This window comes from Hemitrygon akajei, chromosome 7 (assembly GCF_048418815.1).
Source record: "Hemitrygon akajei chromosome 7, sHemAka1.3, whole genome shotgun sequence".
NCBI classification, from domain to species: domain Eukaryota; kingdom Metazoa; phylum Chordata; class Chondrichthyes; order Myliobatiformes; family Dasyatidae; genus Hemitrygon; species Hemitrygon akajei.
The window spans coordinates 97,961,306-97,980,845 of record NC_133130.1 but is presented as its reverse complement, the minus strand read 5'-3'; the positions used below and the strand labels follow the sequence as shown (position 1 = coordinate 97,980,845).

General features: G+C 42.4%; 1 protein-coding gene and 1 pseudogene across 8 annotated transcripts in view; both read right to left on the bottom strand.

Moving 5' to 3' along the window:
- The window catches only part of LOC140730027 (cyclin-dependent kinase-like 4), a 40,515-nt pseudogene extending 32,466 nt beyond the window's left edge, over positions 1-8,049 (bottom strand).
- A 6,833-nt stretch (positions 8,050-14,882) lies between these two features.
- Positions 14,883-19,540, bottom strand: part of map4k3a (mitogen-activated protein kinase kinase kinase kinase 3a) — a 275,670-nt gene continuing 271,012 nt past the window's right edge. For all 8 annotated transcript variants that reach the window (XM_073051531.1, XM_073051530.1, XM_073051535.1 and 5 more), the window contains 3 exons: positions 18,318-18,388; positions 17,819-17,874; positions 14,883-16,539 (listed from right to left, as the gene is read on the bottom strand). In XM_073051531.1, the coding sequence (XP_072907632.1) occupies positions 16,452-16,539; positions 17,819-17,874; positions 18,318-18,388 (215 nt within the window). In that variant the 3' untranslated portion in view covers positions 14,883-16,451. The remainder of the gene's footprint in view (positions 16,540-17,818; positions 17,875-18,317; positions 18,389-19,540) is intronic.

The following is a 19,540-nucleotide window of genomic DNA, read 5'->3' as shown; positions in this document are numbered from 1 at the left end:
GTGGCAGATAAATGCATGGCTAAAAAATTTGAGCTGCAGCAGGGTTTCAGATTTCTGGATCATTTGAGACCTCTTCTGGGGCAGGTGTGACCTGTACAAAAGGGACGGGTTGCACCTGAATCCAAGGGGGGCCAATATCCTTGCAGGCAGGTTTGCTAGAGCTGTTGGCAGTGGTTTAAACTAATATGGCAGGGGATTGGGAACCAGGATGATAGAGCTGAGGATGAGCCAACAGGTTTGCAAGTAGATGATGTAATATGAATGTTGTTGTTGTTCGTCCTTCGGAGTTGAAGACGACCACGACTTCTGTCAGGTGGAGGGTTTGTGACCGTGGGTCCGGAGGTGACTGGTGAGGCCAATCCAGGCCCTGAAAGCTCGCCCACATGTGGGACACACGAGGGTAGGTACTGCAGTGGAAGTGGAGGTAGCTCGAGCCTTGCATTTCCTCTGAGCCTCTGCGTTGCGTCTGATTTCTGCTGCATACGCTCCTTTAGTGGTCCTGCTCCACCAGGTTGGGCGGTCCAGAGCAAGCGATTCCCAGCTTGATGTTGAGGTCTTTGAGGGACACTTTGAGGCAGTCTTTGAAACGTTTCTTCTGCCCTCCATCTGAGCGCTCACCCTGGCACAGCTCTCCATACAGCAGCTGTTTTGGTAGTCGACTGTCAGACATCCTGACAACACGGCCAGCCCATCTGGCTTGGGCTTTCTGTAGGAGGGTGTAGACGCTGTGGGTGCTAGTCTGCTCCAGGAGCTCCGTGTCTGGGACTTCGTCCTGCCATCGTACGCGGAGAAGTCTGCGGAGGCAGCTCAAGTGGAAGTGGTTGAGCTGTTTAGCGTGTCTGCTGTAGACAGTCCAGGTCTCGTTGGCATAGAGGAGGATGGTAAGAATCACTGCTCGGTAGACCTTCAGCTTGGTGGTAAGGCTGAGTCCTCTCCGCTCCCATACATTCTCACGGAGTCTCCCAAAGGTGGCACTGGCTTTGGCAATTCTGTTGCTGATCTCTGCATCTATGTTCACCGCTCGTGATAGAGTACTGCCCAGATAAGTAAAGCTGTCGACTGCCAGTAGCTTCTGCCCCTTTACTGTGATGTGTGGTTCCTGGTAGGGCTTTCCAGGTACGGGCTGGTACATAACTTCGGTCTTTTTGGTGCTGATTGTAAGTCCAAGGTTGTCACAGGTTCGTGAGAAGCAGTCCATTTCTCGCTGCATCTTCTGCTCTGTGCCGGCGTTGAGGGTGTAATCATCAGCAAATAAGAGGTCTCTGATGACGGTCTCCTTTACCTTTGTAACAGCCTGCAGACGCCGGAGGTTGAATAGCCCACCACCAGTCCTGTACCTGACGTGTATACCATCCTGACAATCGCGGAAGGCATCAGTCAGCATAGCAGAGAAGACCATGCTGAAGAGTGTAGGGGCGAGAACGCATCCTTGCTTCACACCGTTCATCACTGGGAAGGCTTCTGACTCGTTACCATCATCCAAAACTTTCACCATCATGCCATCGTGGAACTGCCGAACAATCGTGATGAACCTGCTAGGGCAGCCAAACTTCTCCATTATCTTCCATAAGCCATCTCTGCTGACCGTATCAAATGCCTTGGTCAGATCGACGAAGGTCATAAAGAGGTCGCTGTGCTGCTCTTGACATTTTTCCTGGAGTTGGCATGCAGCAAATATCATGTCGACAGTTCCACGCTCTGCACGGAAGCCACACTGGCTTTCTGGGAGGAGACCTTGCTCAAGGTGTTGGAGAAGGCGATTAAGCAGGACGCGAGCCAAGATCTTCCCAGCTATGGACAGGAGGGAGATTGTCACAAGACTGGCGGTTGCCTTTCCTCTTGTAGATGTGGACTATGCTGGCATCTTTCAACTGTTGCGGGACCTTTCCTTCGTTCCACATAGACTGGAAGAGCTTAGTCAGCTTCTGCATCATGAATGGGCCTCCTGCTTTGTAGACTTCAGCAGGGATTGCATCTGATCCTGGTGCTTTGCTACAAGAAAGTTGCCTGATGGCTTTTCTGACTTCTTCTTCTGTGGGGAGGTTGTCAAGGTCCCGGTTGATCTCCACCTGAGGTAGGCGAGCAATGGCCTCATCATTGATTACGGCAGGGTGGGTGAGGACCTGGTTGAAGTGTTCAGCCCATCTCTCCAAAATCTGCTTTTTCTCTGTCAGCAGCCGAGTCCCATCTGCACTGAGGAGGGGGGAGGAGCCAGAGGACTGAGGTCCATACATAGCCTTCAAAGCATCGTGGAAACGCTTGGTGTCATGACTGTCTGCGTAGCCCTGGATCTCATCGGCCTTATTGCTGAACCAGACATCCTGCATCTCATGGAGTTTCTTCTGCACTTTCCATCTTGCACTGGCGAAGGCATCTATCTTTGCTTGTGATGTGGGATCGTTCTGGTGCGCTCTGAACAGTTGGTGTTTCTCTGACAACAATGCCTGTATCTCCTCGTCGTTCTCATCGAACCAGTCTTGATGTCTACGGATTGCTGGTCCGAGGTGTTCGAGAGCGGTAGAGTAGACTGCATCTCTGAACGCCGTCCACTGCTCTTCAATGCTGGTGTGGTCATCCTGGGGTGTGTCAAGCAGCCTGCTATCTAGGTCTTCACAAAATTCTTTTGCACCTACGCTGCTCTTCAGCTTGGAGACATTGAGCCTCTTTGCAGTCTTCTGACCTTGGGGTCTTCTCACAGGCAGGATGCGAAGTTTAAACTTGGACACTATGAGTCGATGATCTGTCCAGCAGTCAGCACCACACATGGCCTTTGTCACTGTCACGTCTTGCCAGTCCCTCTTTCTGGTGATGACATCGTCAATCAGATGCCAGTGCCTGGAGCGTGGATGCATCCAAGATGTCTTGTTACGGGTAGGGAGACGGCATAGGGTGTTGGTGATGACAAGGTCATGCGTAGCGCATGTCTTGAGGAGCAGCAGGCCATTGCTGTTACACTTGCCAATACCATGTCTTCCAAGAATCCCTTCCCAGGTCTGGTAACCTGTCCCCACTCTGGCGTTAAAGTCCCCAAGGACAATAAGCTTCTCTGACTGTGGGACTGCTGCTATGAGGGCGTCAAGTTCTTCACAGAACTTACCTTTGATGTCCTCGGGGTTGGTCATTGTTGGGGCATATGCGCTGATCAGCGTTGCACTCCTCTTATTGCCAAGTGGGAGCCAAAGCGTCATCAGGCGATCGTTGAGGCCCTCTGGAAGCTTGGCAAGTTTACGAGCGAGGTGGGATCGGAGGGTAGCCGATGGGCCTCAAACCCTCGGTGAGTTAGGGCTTGTCTACCTATGCTTGCGAAGACTGAATTCGGGGGACTACGCGGAGGAGACCACCACTTGGCGGTCCAACGAGTAGAAAGGCGGACGCAGCAAAGCGTTGTGGAGCGCAATCAGGGCACAGTGAGACACGTAAGACACTGCTGGCCATCCACTGCATCCCGACTTATCTCCAGCTGTCTCGACTCCATCTTGCAACTGGATACAGATAGGTCGGGATGAGAGAGTGAGGCTGACGATTTGCGCAACTCTCCCTCACTTTAATCCAAGTCAAGCGCAAGTCATGACTCCAAACCCATTCCGCTAAAAAACTTCAAGTCCTGTGGCGATGGGCGAGTGGCGAAGCGGCGGGTGTGGATACACTGGAAGCTGTAGTCACAAACCTGCACACAGGTGGCCCAGGGCATTGGGTCGTTCTCCGCTGGAATGAAGCAGCAGTGGAGCTCGGCAGCCCCCTGGGTGTCTGAACAGTCCTCTTTAGGAATCGCTCTGCTCACCTCCATGGAGGAAGGGGCTAGAAAAGGAGCCTCAGACATAGCCTGCTTCACCTTACCCTGTCCAGCACACCGCGGCTGGCGGGGATCCCAGTCAGCGGTCGAACTGCAAAGAAGACGAAAGTGAAGGTGCTCAACCTTAGCACGTGGAATGTGTGAACTCTGCCTGACGTCACCAAGGCTGTCAGACCAGAAAGAAGAACAGCACTGGTCGCCAAAGAACCAGCCCGCTATAACGTGGACATTGCAGCACTCAGCGAAACACGCCTAGCAGACAATATGAATGTAAGGAGGGACAAGCCAACAATTGGGTACAACTGCAGACAGAACAAAGTGTTAAGTTGTACCACAGAAGCAAAATTCATAAGGCAAAGAATGCAGGACTGAAGACGTTGTACTTAAATGCTTGTAGCATCGAGAAAAAGGTGGAAGAACTCGTGGCACAATTAGAGATTGGTCAGTATGACGTGGGTGTCACTGAGTCATGGTCGGAAGAAAGTCGAAGTTGGGAGTTTAATGTCAAAGGATATACTTTGTACCAAAAGGACAGGCAGGAAAGCATAGGTGGTGGTGTGGCTCTGTTGGTAAGAGATGGAATTATATCTTTAGAAAGAGGTGACATAGGGTCAGAGAATGTCAAATCTTTGTGTGTGGAGTTCAGAAACTGCAAGGGTAAAAAAAACCATTTTGAGAATCATATATAGGTCTCCAAATAGTAGCCAAGATGTGGGGCTGAGATTGCAAAAGGAGCTGGAAAGGGCATGTAATAAGGGTAATGACACAAATGTAATGGGGGACTTCAATATGCAAGGGGATTGGGAAAATTAGGTTGGTGCTGGAATGCAAGAGAGGGAATTTGTTGAATGCCTAGAGCAGCTGGTGTTCAAATCTAGCACAAAGGCTATCTTAGATTGGGTGTTGTGTAATAACCCAGATCTTATTAGTCATCTTAATGTAAATGAACCTTTAGGAGGCAGTGATCATAATATGATTGAATTCATACTGCAATTTGAGAGAGAGAAGCCTAAGTCACATGTATCAGTATCACAATGGTATAAAGGGAATTACAGAGGCATGAGAGAGGAGCTTGCCCAGGTGGATTGGAGGGAAATACTGGTGGGGATGACGGCAGAACAGAGGTGGCTGAAGTTTCTGGGGATAGTTCACAAGGCACAGAATAGGTATGTCCCATAGAAAAATAAGTTATCAAACAGCAGGACTAGGCAACCGTGGCTGACAAGGGAAGTTAAGGACTGCATAAAAGCCAAAGAAAGAGCATATGAGGTAGCAAAGTGAGTGGGAATTTGGATGATTAGGAAACTTTTAAAATTCAACAAAATGCAACTAAAAAAGCTAAAAGCAGGGAAAACATGAAATATGAGGGCAAACTAGCTGATAATATAAAGCAGAATACTAAAAGTTTTCTCAGTTATATAAAGAATAAAAGGGAGGTGAGAGTTGATATTAGACCACTGGAAAATGATACTGGTGAGATAGTAATGGGGGACAAAGAAATGGCAGATGAACTTAATGGGTACTTTACTTCAGTCTTCACTGTGGAAGACACTAGCAGTGTGCCGGAGGTCCGTGAGTGTCAGGGAGCAGGAATGAGTGTCATTGCTAATACAAAGGGAAAAATGCTAGGCAAACTGAGAGGTCTTAAGGTGGATAAGTCACCTGTGCCAGTTGGACTACATCCCAGAGTCCTGAGAGAGGCTGCTGAAGAGATAATGGATTAATTGGTCACGATCTTTCAAGAATCACTTGATCCTGGCATGGTCCTGGAAGACTGGAAAATTTCAGATGTCACTCCACTCTTTAAGAAGGGAAGATGACAAAAGAGAGGAAATTATAGGCCAGTTAGCCTAACCTCAGTGGTTGGGAAAGTGTTGGAGTCCATTATTAACGACGAGGCTTCAGGATACTTGGAGACTAATGATAAAATAAGTCAAAGTCAGCGTGGTTTCTGTGAAGGGATACCTTCCCTGACAAATCTGTTACAGTCCCTTCGAGGAAGTAACAAGCAGGGGACAATGGAGAGGCAGTGGATGTTATTTAATTGGATTTTCAGAAGGCATTTGATAAGGTTCCACACATGATGAAATCCTATGGCATTACAGGAATGATACTGGCATGGATAGAGGAATGGTTGACAGACAGGAGGCAGTGAGTGGGAATAAAGGGGTCCTTTTCTTGTTGGCTGCCCATGACTAGTGGTTTTCTTCAGGGGTCAGTATTAGGACCACTACTTTTCATATTGTTTGTCAATGATTTAGACAGTGGAACTGATGGCTTTGTGGCAAAGTTTGTGGATGATACAAAGATAGGTGGAGGGGTAGGTAGTGCTGAGGAAGCAATGCGATTGCAACAGGACTTAGACAAATTGGAAGAGTGGGCAAAAAAGTGGCAGATGGAATAGAGTGTTGGAAAATGTATAATACATTTTACTAAAACGAACCATAGTGCAGATTATTATCTAAATGGGGAGAAAATTCAAACATCAGAATGGACTTAGGAGTCCTCTTGTAAGACTCCCAGAAGGTTAATTTACATTTTGAGTCTGTGGTGAAGAAGGCATATTCAATATTGGCATTTATTTCAAGGGGAATAGAATATAAAAACAAGGAGATAATACTGAAGCTTTATAAGACTCTAGTCAGGCTGCACTTGGGAGTATTGTCAACAGTTTTGGGCCCTTTATCTCAGAAAGGATATATTGTCATTGAAGAGAGTCCACAGAGGAGGTTCACTAGGACGATTCTGGGAATTAACATATCAGGAGTGTCTGGCAGCTTTGGGCCTCTACTCTGGAATTTAGAAGAATATATGGGGATCTCATTGAAATCTACCAGTTGTTGAAAGGACTAGATAAGGTGAATGTGGAGAGGATTTTCCCTCTGGCAGGGGTATCCAGAACTAAAGGGCACAGCCTCAAAATTGAGGGGCAAACTTTTCGAACAGAAGCAAGGAGGACTTTTCTAGCTAAAGAATGATGCAACTAGGGAATACTCTGCCACAGACTGTGGTGGAGGCCAAGTCCATGGGTATAGTTAAAGTGGAAGTTGATAGATTCCTGATTGGTCAGGGCATCAAGACATCTGGTAAGAGGGCTGGTACGGGGTTGAATGGGGTCTGGGATCAGCCATGATGAATGGCAAATCAGACTCGATGGGCTGAATGACCTAATTCTGCTCCTATACCTTATGGTCTTATGGGTCTCTGGATTGTGCATCCAATAATTGAACTGCTATACCACCATGTGCACAGATGCATGTGATTATATTTCAGCGCACCCTTCATTCCTGATGGTGTCAGGTTATCATTATCCATGTTTTACAAAATTGCCTTGCTCCTTTTTAACTTCTTCTAATTTCTCTACATTTGAAGTCACTTATCCCACTTTGTCTATTTAGGTCTCAGCTGGAAAGGTTCTGATGAAGAATCTCAGCCCAAAACATCGACTGTTTACCCTTTTCCATGAATGCTGCCTGGCCTGCTGAGTTCCTCCAGCATTTTGTGTGTGTTGCTTTGTCTGCTTAGGTTAGGGCTTTGTTTACAGCCCAGGTTGTTCGATTCCTTGTGACGCGCTAACCCAAGCTTGATTTAACTTTTCTAATGAAACTGTGCTCGTCTCCTCAGAGGCAATTTAACATTTTAGATTGTAGGTACTCCAAAGGAAACCCATTTGGTCACAAGGAGAACATACAAACTCCATAAACACAGCATCCAAGATCAGGACTGGACTCAAGTCTCTGGCACTGAGGCAGTGACTCTACTAGATGTCCTCCTGTACTACTCCATGGATGACTCACACAGTGCAATCAAACCACAATTCACAAGATTATTTACTTTAATTGCAAAATTAGTCAACAGCCCTGAACAGTTCAAATATAAGAAACAGAAGCAGATAAAGATAGGATTACTAAACATGATGTAGAAATGTATTGTAAAGTGATCTAAGATATAAATGAAGATAATAATTTGGCATTTCTGTTTATCAAAACCAACACCAGTTATTTGAACAAACTGTTGAAAAAAGCTGCACTGATAAACTATATTTTAATGATAACAACTAAGTCCATAAACATTATTTGAAACCATACCTTTAATATGCGGATTTCCCTCATAGCTATCTTCTTTATGAAGGGATCATCTTCTGATTCCACAAATATCTTGATGGCTACAGCTTGACCTGTATCCTTGTTTCTGCTTTTGAATATAACACCATAACATCCTTCACCGATTTTTACAAGTTTCTCATACTTTTCCATTTGTTTCCAATGAATATTTGGGTATGTTATTTGATTATTGTCGTTACTGTAACTTTACATGCAATTCAAATTAAATTGCAAAGTAAAGCCCAGCACAAAAACAGATCTGATATTTTCTACAGAAGCATGTCAGATTGTTTCCAAAGATGGGTCAACTACTTGCAAGTAGAAAGAAAATATGTGAAATCACTGGAGAAACTAGAATCTGCAGATGCTGGAATTTGGAATGAAAAGGAAACCATCAGAGGAACTCAGCAGGTCAGGCAGGATCCAAAGAGGGAAGTGGACTCTACGGAAGCTTTCTGACCCACTAAATTCCTCCAGTTTTCCTGTATATAAAATCACTGTAGGCTTTAATTCATCCACTGTTGGGAGAGTACATACACTCACTCAGAGGCCACTGTATTAGGTATACCTGTACACCTGCTCAGTAATGCAAGTATCTAATCAGCTAATCATGTGGTAACAACTCAATGCATAAAATCATGCAGATATGGTCAGGAGGTTCAGTTGTTGATCAAAACAGAATATGATGGAAGTCATAGTAACTATTAGCATTAGAGAATAGAAGTTTCCAATTGTTCCTTGGTTTCTTTCCTATTTCTGGGCCTGCAAAGTGATGCTTTCTCACAGTTCCAGCAGCCCACCAACGGTGCTGTCCGCGAGGAGCTTACAGCTTCTCCAGGTGACTACATGGGTTTCCACACATGCTGATTGTGTTACTCCCCCCCCCCCCCCCACCACCCCATGTTGCAGACAGGTGGTGAAGAATCAGAGTTTAGTTTTTGCTGAGTGCTTTGAAGATGAAGAATGGCTGCAGAAACTAGACCAGTTGAACAAGACTCTGCAAGGCCCTGGAGAAAATGTTCTGATTTCAAGTGACAAGATTATTGGATTTAATAGGAAACTGATCCTTGGAAAAATCATTTTGCAAAAGGAAATCTTGAAATGTTTCCACTGCTGCTTGGGCTTGAGAGTGAGGAAAGATATCAGAAAGCCTTGAGTCTTATTGAAAACCACCTGGAAGAATTGCAGAACAAAATTGAACAGTATTGTTCCTTCTTTTCAACACAAGAGTATGACTGGGTGAGGGCTCCTTTCTCTGAATCGTCTGATCAGCCTGAGAACTTGACTTTGAGAGAAGAGGAAGAACTTTGTGAGTTGCAGTCTGATCGAGCACTCAAGATGAGATTTACTGACCTGCCCCTGGACAAGTTCGGGATTTCTGTTAGAGTACCCTGCCATTCATAAGAAAACAATGACCATTTTGCTGCCGTGTTCAACCTCTAATGTGTGCACAAGCTTTTTCTTGTTTCATTTCAGTTGAAGGTGAAATCCGTGTGTGCTTATCTCAAGTTTGGCCCAGAATTGAGAAATTTATTATGCTTGCCTTATGAATTTTTAAAACTTATGAAAGGGAAAGAAAAGTAAGCTAAAAATTCATTCTCTCCTCAAAAGAGCCTTGACAATTATTTTTGAATCATTGTATCTACAACTTACTGATCACGTTAACATACCGTGAGCTGTAGATATAATATTTTTTTATGCAGGGAGTCCCTGAGACCTGAAAATTATTTCAAGGGTTCCTCCAGGGAAAAAAGGTTGAGAAAGGCTGCTTTACAACATCTGGAGACACAGATATTCCTTCCAAAGTGAAGCAGCCATTCAGGCACACTTCCAATTCAGTGTATAACCACTGCAATTTCTGCTGGCAGTTTGGTCTCCTCTACACACTGGGAGGTCGTTGCTGAAGTATTCCCAGTCTACCAAATTGGTGACCCTGAACTTTCACATCGTCGGGACAAAGACAAAAATAAGCTCAAAGAACTGAAAACGTTTTTGAAATAACCGGTCCTTTCTGTCTGGGTCAAAGTTGGCCCTTGGTTGTCTATTAGGCCTCTCCACAGATATTGCCCGACTTCCTGAGTATTTTGGCATTTATTTGTGATTTCCAGCAGCTGCCATGTTTCGGGTAATTCCACTGCAGAGTACCGTTGTGAAATACGAGAAGTGGAAAGCGCTGAGTGTGGGAATTTGCCTCCGTGGGCCCGCCCGAAACAGCGGTCACCTCGCACCCACCGCCATCGCCAACGGCGACCTTTCCCGTCGAGGGACCGTAACGTGTCATTCGCGCCCACTGCATGTCGATCGCCGAAGGACCATCCCTCGCTGAGGCATTTCCCGGGAGACGCGGATGCTCGAGAGCAGCGGCGGCGACGGGAGGGAAGAGTGGGAGATGTGCCTGTGTCTAATATTTGGGGAGCAGGGGTTCAAGGCAGGGAGATGGTGTGAGAGGGAGACGGGGAGTGGAAGTGGCAGGGAGGGACATACATCCAGCCTGTCAAACCAGCCCCGCCATTCAATAATATCATAGTCATGGTCAATCCAGTCTTTCTTTCAACACCTCTGTCCCATTTGCCCTCGACTCCCTTGAAATTTAACCATACTTCCGGTCTCCGCCTTTCTAATATTTAATGGTTCTCTGGGGGAATGAATGATAAATATTCCTCTCAATTAGAAGAGCTTTTCATCTATGTCACTTCTCTGCTGTACTCCAATGTAAGCCAATTTCTTCATACATCAACACTTACATTCCCAGGAATCAACTTCATGAACTTGCTCTATAAATTGTAAATAAATCCTTCCCTACAAAGAAAGGCCAAAACTGTTGGCAGAATTCCAAGTACCTATGCCCTGTAAAGTTCAACCCACACTTCCCTATTTAGCTGAATGGAGTGTTGGTCTATTCCATGCCCTCTGCAATATACCAGCACTCCATCTGCCTAAGTACCTGCTGTATCCTTATGCCAACTTTGTGTGTTTCATGTGCGGAGGCTCTTAGATTCCTTTGTACCACAACATTTTGCAGTCTCACTATACTTAAATAATATGCTTCTTATTCTTCCTTCCACTGTGGAAACATTTTCCCATGGTCTATTAATGCTGTGTTCATAATACCATAAGATATAGGAGAATTTCATCATTTGGCCCACTGAGTTTCCTCTTCCATTCAGTCATGGCTGGTATTTGTTATCAATCTCATCCCCCTTAACACCTTCTCAGTCTCTTCCCTATGCCTTGGCCTCTGCAGCAACAAATTCATCAACTCGGGCTGAAGATCCTCCTCAGTTCTAACAGGACTTCCCATAATTCTCAGCCTTCCACTCTATGCAGTCCTTTCTATAATGCCCAAGGTAGAAGCAGAAAGTGGAGAGAATAGATGGCTAGGACTTGAAAACCTGATAAAGAGGAGCATAAATGATACAAATTCAAATGAAATAAAACTAATAATATTTCAAACAGTTTATATCAAATATCTGCTCAGATTCAATGAGTTCTTAAGTAGTCTGCCTGTATGCAGTAATCAGATGTAGTAGACTAAACAATAAGCATAACAGTATATTTAAAGAACATTGTTATAAATACAAGAGATTCTGCAGATGCAGGAAATGTTGAGTAACACAGCAAATCAGGCAGAATCTATGGAAGAGAAAGTTTCTGGCCAAGACCCTTTGTTAGGATTGGAAAGGAAGGGGGAGGAAACCATAATAAGTCGGTGAGGGGAGGAAAATGAGTACAAGCTGGCTGGTGATAGGTGAGACCAGGTGAGGTGGGTGGGGGGGGGGAGGGTTGAAGAAGAAGGTGGAAGAGGTAAAGGGCTAAAGGAGGAGGAACCTGTCAGAATAGGAGAATGGACCATGGGAGAAAGGGACATAGGAGCACCACAGAGGGGTGTTTGGCAGGTGAGAAGAGGTGAAAGGAAAAGGAAAGAGGGGGGAGAGGAGAAATGATCAGATGTTTGAGATGTTAATGCTGTCAGGTAGGAAATTACCCAGGAGAATGTGAGGTGTTGCTCCTCCAGCTGGAGTGTGGCCTCCACATTCAGTAGAGGCAGCCATGGACTGACATCTCAAAATAGGAAAGGGAAGTCAAGTTGAAATGGGTGGCCACCAGGAGACCCTGCTGTTCACAGCGGACAGAGTGAAAATGCTCGACAAAGCAGTCCTCCACTTCAACTTTTGTGCTCCATTTCCTCTCATTACCATTTGTCTTCAAAACCTATCAAGCCTGGCTTCAAATATTCTATTACTGAAGTAACAAATTTCAAATATTTATGATTTTGTAATAAGATGATGCTGTTTATTGACCATAGCTCAGCATTTAACACCATCATTCCTACAGTCCTGATTGATAAGTTACAGAACCTAGGCCTCAGTACCTCCCTCTGCAACTGGATCCTCGATTTCCTAACCAGAAGACCACGATCTGTGAGATTGGAAATAACATTTCCATCTTGCGGACAATCAACACTGACACACTACAGGGATGTGTGCTTAGCACACTACTTTACTCACTTCTACACCCATGACTGTGTGGCTGGGCATTGCTCCAATACAACCTATAAATTTGCTGATGACACAACCATTGTTGGCAGAATTTCAGATGGTGATGAAAGGGCATACAGGAATAAGATATACCAGTTAGCTGAGTGGTGTTGCAGTAACAACCTTACACTCAACGTCAGTAAGACCAAAGAGCTTATTGTGAACTTCAGGAAGGATAAGACGAGAGAGCACAAACCAATCCACATAGAGGGGTCAGAAGTGGAGAGAGTGAGCAATTTCAAGTTCTTAGGTGTCATATTCTGTAAAGTCCCAACCTGGATGCAAGACAGCGGCTATATTTCATTAGGAGTTTGAGGAGTTTTGGTTTGTCAACTAAAACACTCAGAAACTTCTACAAATGTACCGTGCATGGCATTCTGTCAGGCTGCATTGCCGTCTGGTATGGGGGGGGGGGGGGGGGAACTAGATAGATAGATAGATAGATAGATAGATAGATAGATAGATACTTTATTCATCCCCATGGGGAAATTCAACTTTTTTTCCAATGTCCCATACACTTGTTGTAGCAAAACTAATTACATACAATACTTAACTCAGTAAAAATATGATATGCATCTAAATCACTATCTCAAAAAGCATTAATAATAGCTTTTAAAAAGTTCTTAAGTCCTGGCGGTAGAATTGTAAAGCCTAATGGCATTGGGGAGTATTGACCTCTTCATCCTGTCTGAGGAGCATTGTATCGATAGTAACCTGTCGCTGAAACTGCTTCTCTGTCTCTGGATGGTGCTATGTAGAGGATGTTCAGAGTTATCCATAATTGACCGTAGCCTACTCAGCGCCCTTCGCTCAGCTACCAATGTTAAACTCTCCAGTACTTTGCCCACGACAGAGCCCGCCTTCCTTACCAGCTTATTAAGACGTGAGGCGTCCCTCTTCTTAATGCTTCCTCCCCAACACGCCACCACAAAGAAGAGGGCGCTCTCCACAACTGACCTATAGAACATCTTCAGCATCTCACTACAGACATTGAATGACGCCAACCTTCTTAGGAAGTACAGTCGACTCTGTGCCTTCCTGCACAAGGCATCTGTGTTGGCAGTCCAGTCTAGCTTCTCGTCTAACTGTATTCCCAGATACTTGTAGGTCTTAACCTGCTCCACACATTCTCCATTAATGATCACTGGCTCCATATGAGGCCTAGATCGAAGTAAGTTGCAGAAACTTGTAAAATGAGTCAGCTCCATCAAGGGTATCAGCCTCCATAGTACCCAAGACACCTTCAAGGAGCGGTGCCTTAGGAAGGCAGCATTCATCATTAAAGATCCACACTGCCCAGGACATGCCCTCTTCACACTGTTACCATTGGGAAGGAGGTACAGAAGCCTGAAGGCACGCACTCAGCAATTCAGGAACAGCTTCTTCACCTCTGCCATCTGATTTTTAAATGGACATTGAACAGCATCTCACTACTTTTTAATTTGTTTTTTCTGCACTACTTACTTTTAACTTAATTATTCAGTAGACATATATATATATATACTTAATGTAATTCAGTTTTTTTCTATATTATGCATTTCATTGTACAGCTGCCATAAACTTATTCACAACATATGTTGTGCTATTACGCCTGATTTTGATTACATAAGGACCAAAACTTTACACAGTACTTCAAAAGGTGGTTTCATAAAGTTCTCTAGAACCTCGGCAGGACTTCTATACTTTCATACTCCAATCCCCTTAAAATAAAACCTAAATTCTGCATCACAAATTAAACCACAAGGCAGAGGAGCAGAATTAGGCCATTCATTCCATCGAGTCTGCTCTGCCCAATCTTCACAGTAGTCAATATTTATAGTTTAAACTCTCCCTCCACTTACTGAACTTGTTTAATTTGCAGTCTCTGGGGACAGGTAGCAGCCAGTAGAGAAACCTAATGTGGAGCCACAAGTGGCCCAAGGAATATTGATAATTCTGTGACCCAGGGAGTATGTGTATTCTTCAAAATAAAGCAGTTCATGATCATATTTTCCATGCACGATCCAACGTAGCAAAATAGTATGTTTGTTGTAGTTGGAACTTGCAAATATCCATTGCACTGTTTGCATTCCTTCTGGTTACAGCTTAATGCAGAAATGCCATTCATTCAAAAGAAAGTAGATTGCATAATTCAGTGTTAAAATCTAATCTATTGAACTGACTTTAAAACATGGTTCTTTATGTTTTCACTGCCCTCTGATTATCACCACTCTGGTGATTTGACACTGTGTTAAATAGGCAGGTACTGTAAGTGCACAAAGACACGCACTATATAAATAATCTTGGCTGGCAGTTTTGATTAATTCTTAATATATTGCATGGCAATCAGTACGGAAATGTTTTTTGATCCAATTTAGGGCTGCAATTTGGTCACGAGCAAAGCAAAAGGTAACAAATAGATAAACTATTTCAGCCAACGTACTTTCAAAAAAAAACTTAGGTGTAACCTTTCAATGTAAACCCTTCAAATTTATTTTACAATATGTACATAACCAGAAACAATAGAATCTTATCAGTAATTTGGCTAATCAATACAAATCATAACTTTTGTTCCCAATGACCATGATCAAATGAAAACATGGAAATGTATAAAAACGTAACATGACTAACTGTGCAACTATGTTGATAATTTATACAAATATTAGACACTTCAAACTGACTGAGTCAGAAGAAAATCTCTAATACCAATAATGCTTTAGTGCTGAGTGTTTCCCACAAAAATAGTATCTACATGAGGTAGAAACACTTAACTAATTTTTGTTGTGTGTAAAGGAGCATATAAGAGTTTGGGGAAAAATGCTGATGAATGCATGTCGATTTGGCAAAATGAGGCTTATACAAGGAACAGTTTCAATTAACAAACTGAAAGTGGATGTTTCAAACCCCTACCATTTAGAAAAGTTAAGTCTTTGTTTAATTACAAAAATTATTGGCAGCTGAACATGTATAACAGGATGATATTAATGCAGTGGTATAGTGTTACATTAAAAGTTTGAATAATTTTATGAACAAGACTTGCTAAAGATTTTGTATGTTGGTACCATGGTTAAGTTTAAGCTTTTTTTTAAAACAGTGTTTTTATTTTCCCATATACAAAAGATAAGTTGTATTTGCTTTTGAAGTCATGCTAAAATAGGCCACATGACTTCAGAGCAGAGCAGAAAAAAAAATTTCTGTATTTAATTGTTGCTCTGTAAAATACAGATGTTACCGGGATAGTAAATGTTTGCTAACTCAATCCAAATTTCTTTGTATGTTTAAAATATGATAATATAAAAGACATCAACAGCCATTAAACAGTGGCACTTTTCTGCTGCGTTTGAAAATAGGACAATTAAATCCAAATGGATGCTCCACATATCACTAGGTAACTACATGAATAAAATACATCACATTTTCTCAGCATTACTGTGCAAACTTAATACCAGTGTACTTGCAAGAAATCTGTTAAAATCAACAAGCAAACAAATGAAAAGTTTGGATTACAACCTTCAAGATTATTCCAAATCATGTCTAAATTACACTTTAAAATACAACAGTGTTAGTCAGATGATTACATGGGTATACTGCTCATTTCTTGCTGCAAAATATTTACTAATCTCAACAGAATAAAGGAAAACCCAAATAATTCCTTAAAAGCAGTACCCAAATTAAGTTTTGCATCATGCAAACCTTTCCACATCTGTACAGTAAAGATACTTAACTGTACATCATATGCACTACTATCTACATTAATCTGTGCAGCTTCAACAAGATGAAGACACTGGAAAACTACACTTTTATGTACATAGATTACATATGGTAAACCAAGCACTTGTGTAGCATTCTGAAATTAAGGTGGCTGTGGCATTTAATGTCCCCCACGTTTGATGCCACAATAAATACACCATTGATTTCTTTATTGTCTATGACATAGACAGTATTGTGACTTCTGATCATTCTCAAACATTCTTCAATGCGAAAGAAACCAGTCCTGAAATTTCTTTTGTGCACTCTCATGCAAAAATCTGACACTAATTAATAGCTGTTTTCATGGCCAGCCAAGATGTACAAGTTACTATTGGCAGTCGGGTTGTCTGTCGGTCTACTTTCCAGCACCACAACTCTACAAAGGAAATACAAAGCATAGTTTATTAAACTTATTTTGTTATTGAATCAACATCCAAGTCAAACTTTATTTACAAAAATAGTACAACTTCCTCATGGCTTGCCCTTGGTTCCCAAGTTTAACAGACGCGTTCCTCCTGCAATACCGAGTTCACAGAGCGCAACAGTAATAATCAGGATATCTGAAAACTCAACATGCAGGAGCCAGAAGACAAAATGGGAAATAGAAATATTCTTAATATTTGCTATCCAGCAACTCATGAAAAGCCGTGTAAGGAGTGAAGAATCAACTATCTGTACTGTTCCAGGTTTAATCAGACATCAGCCTTGTCTGTTAGATGATCTTTTACAGTATAGGTAGAAAAATATTGATCAATTTAATTATTATTAAAATAATACACTAACTATATATATATGTGGAGAGAGAGAGTGAGAGATAGAGAGGGAGAGGGAGAGAGTGATGGAGAGGGGGGAGGGGGAGAGAGGGGGTGACAGAGGGAGAGAGACAGGGAGAGAGACAGAAAGCAAGTGACAGGAAGAGAGCGACAGTGAAAGAGAGAGCGAGAGTGACAGAGAGCAAGTGTGCGAGAGAGAGCGAGAGCAACAGTGAGAGCAAGCGAGAGAGAGAGAGAGAGAGTGACAGAGAGTGTGAGAGAGTGAGAAAGAGTGACAGAAATAGGGAGAGGGTGCGAGAGCAAGAGAGCATGAGGGAGAGGGTGCGAGAGTGAGAGAGCACGAGGGAGAGTGAGAGCGCATGAGGGAGAGGGTGCGAGAGTGAGAGAGCGTGAGGGAGAGCGAGAGAGAGCTAGGGAGAGGGTGAGGGTGAGAGCGGCTGTGGGGGGGAGAACCCGACAGAGAGGGGGGAGGTGACAGAGTGGGCGTGAGAGAGAGTGAGAGAGAGAGACACTGATACGAATCCACCTCAGATCTGCTGCATTATTATATTTTAATTCTGCTCAACTACACATCTGAATATGCATATTCCTACATCATAACTGCTCTATATCAAAATAAAATAATATATAATGATATGCTTATATTATATAAAATGATAATATTAAACTATAACCCAGTTTAACTTTCATCTGAGGCTTTCTTTGCCATCTGACAATGCAGAGAAACTCACATTTTATTTAAAATGTTGTGTTTCTTTAATACTTTGCCCAAAATTATTTATCTGCTGAGAGGATTCAATGTAATGTACACATACATTATTTTGAAATACTGAGCAAAAAATGTTTCTGTTGCATTATCAAACATTGTTAGTACCCGCTCACCTGTCAGAGCCTAGAAGTTTGAAGATTCTTGTATTATCACAGATTTCTTGTGTTATCTGTGGAAAAAGAAAATCCAACATTAACACTTGCAACATATTAACTAGATCTCTGTCTACACAAAACATATCTTACTACCTATTAATAGTAGTTAACAAACTCTAGTTGATGTCCGATTAATCCATCATTCTTTAGGTACAAAGTATTGTTCTGAGAATGTACTGAGTAATGATCTAATATAACAAAATATTGGGTGAGATAACAAACGTAAACATGTGATATATTATTTTATTGCCCCATCTGGATACTAGGACATAAACATATCCAGTAAAAGTGTTACTCAAAGCTGACTGGGAATCCGTGGTAGTTACAGAAGAGTCCATAAAGTTTAATGATGTTAACTGAACGGTAAAATGCTGTACTAGATTACACTTACATTTTGCCAGTTTTTTTTTCCCCAAGAGCAGGGTAAAGTACAAAAGTCAGAATGCTTTTTCATTACCTCATTTGACTTAAAACTTCTTCCCTGCATGCCATGTTTCCAGAAAGCAAGCACACTATCCTGTAAACAAACTAACCAAGGGAGAAATGACAAATTATTTCTTTGCCAAATTCTAGCTTGTCAAAACCAGTCTAAATGTAAAACATAAGTAATAGAATTCAACAAAAACACATTCTTAAGGATTGAAAAGGGTGATCTGCGATGTTAAGTTAAGCAGAAATGCAGTTTGAAAAAAATAATTCAACCCATTTCACATTCAGAAAATTTTTGACTAAATGACGGATTCACTCCTTTTCCTCACTGCATGATGGGTAATCCGTATACCATATCATTGACCATCTCGACCAATCAGCAGTGGGAACAGATAAGCAAGCTAACCCAATCAATGTATGTCAAAGAAGGCATGTAATACATATTACCATAAAGAATATTCTCATATTCTCTCTCTCTCTCTCTCTCTCTCTCTCTCTCTCTCTCTCTCTCTCTCTCTCTCTCTCTCTCTCTCTATATATATATATATATATATATATATATATACATATATGAGAGACACAGAGAGAGAGAGAATATGAGAAGAGAAAAATATATATATATATATCTATCGGTAGCACTTTCACTTCATAAGATTAAAAAATTAAAAGGGCTTGCTCTGGGATGACTACAAAACTAAAACTCTTCATGGGCCTTCGCTTCATCCTCGTTTTCATTTGCTTTTACTCTGAATAGAAGTTTTCAAAAGGAGGAATTGCCAAACACAATGAAAAGCTGTAGCTACTGAATATACAGTACATAGTTCAGATTTTGTTCTAATTGTTCCATCAGTAACAGAATAACTAAACTGTTGAATGCAGACTGATCAACATAATTTCAGCAGATGGATGGCAGGTGGATTTCAGAAGTCATAATGAATAGGAATAAAGGGAATCTGGAAGGAGTTGTTAATTTTCCCTGTGCAGAAGATTGATTTTAAGGGCATGCTTTTGGTGGACATGAAAACTGTATTTCACATTTAGTCTGTTTGGTGCTCATTACTGAAAACATTCATATCAAAAATGATTGAACAAAATAGGTAAATAGCTCTAATATAATGCCTTTTGGTTAAGATAGTTCATCAATCCAGCATGACCAATGTGCTTAATTAGCAATAAATAAAACAGAAATCACACATGTACTTATCCACATTGTTTCACTGTAATCATTATTCTCACAAAGGATTAACCAGA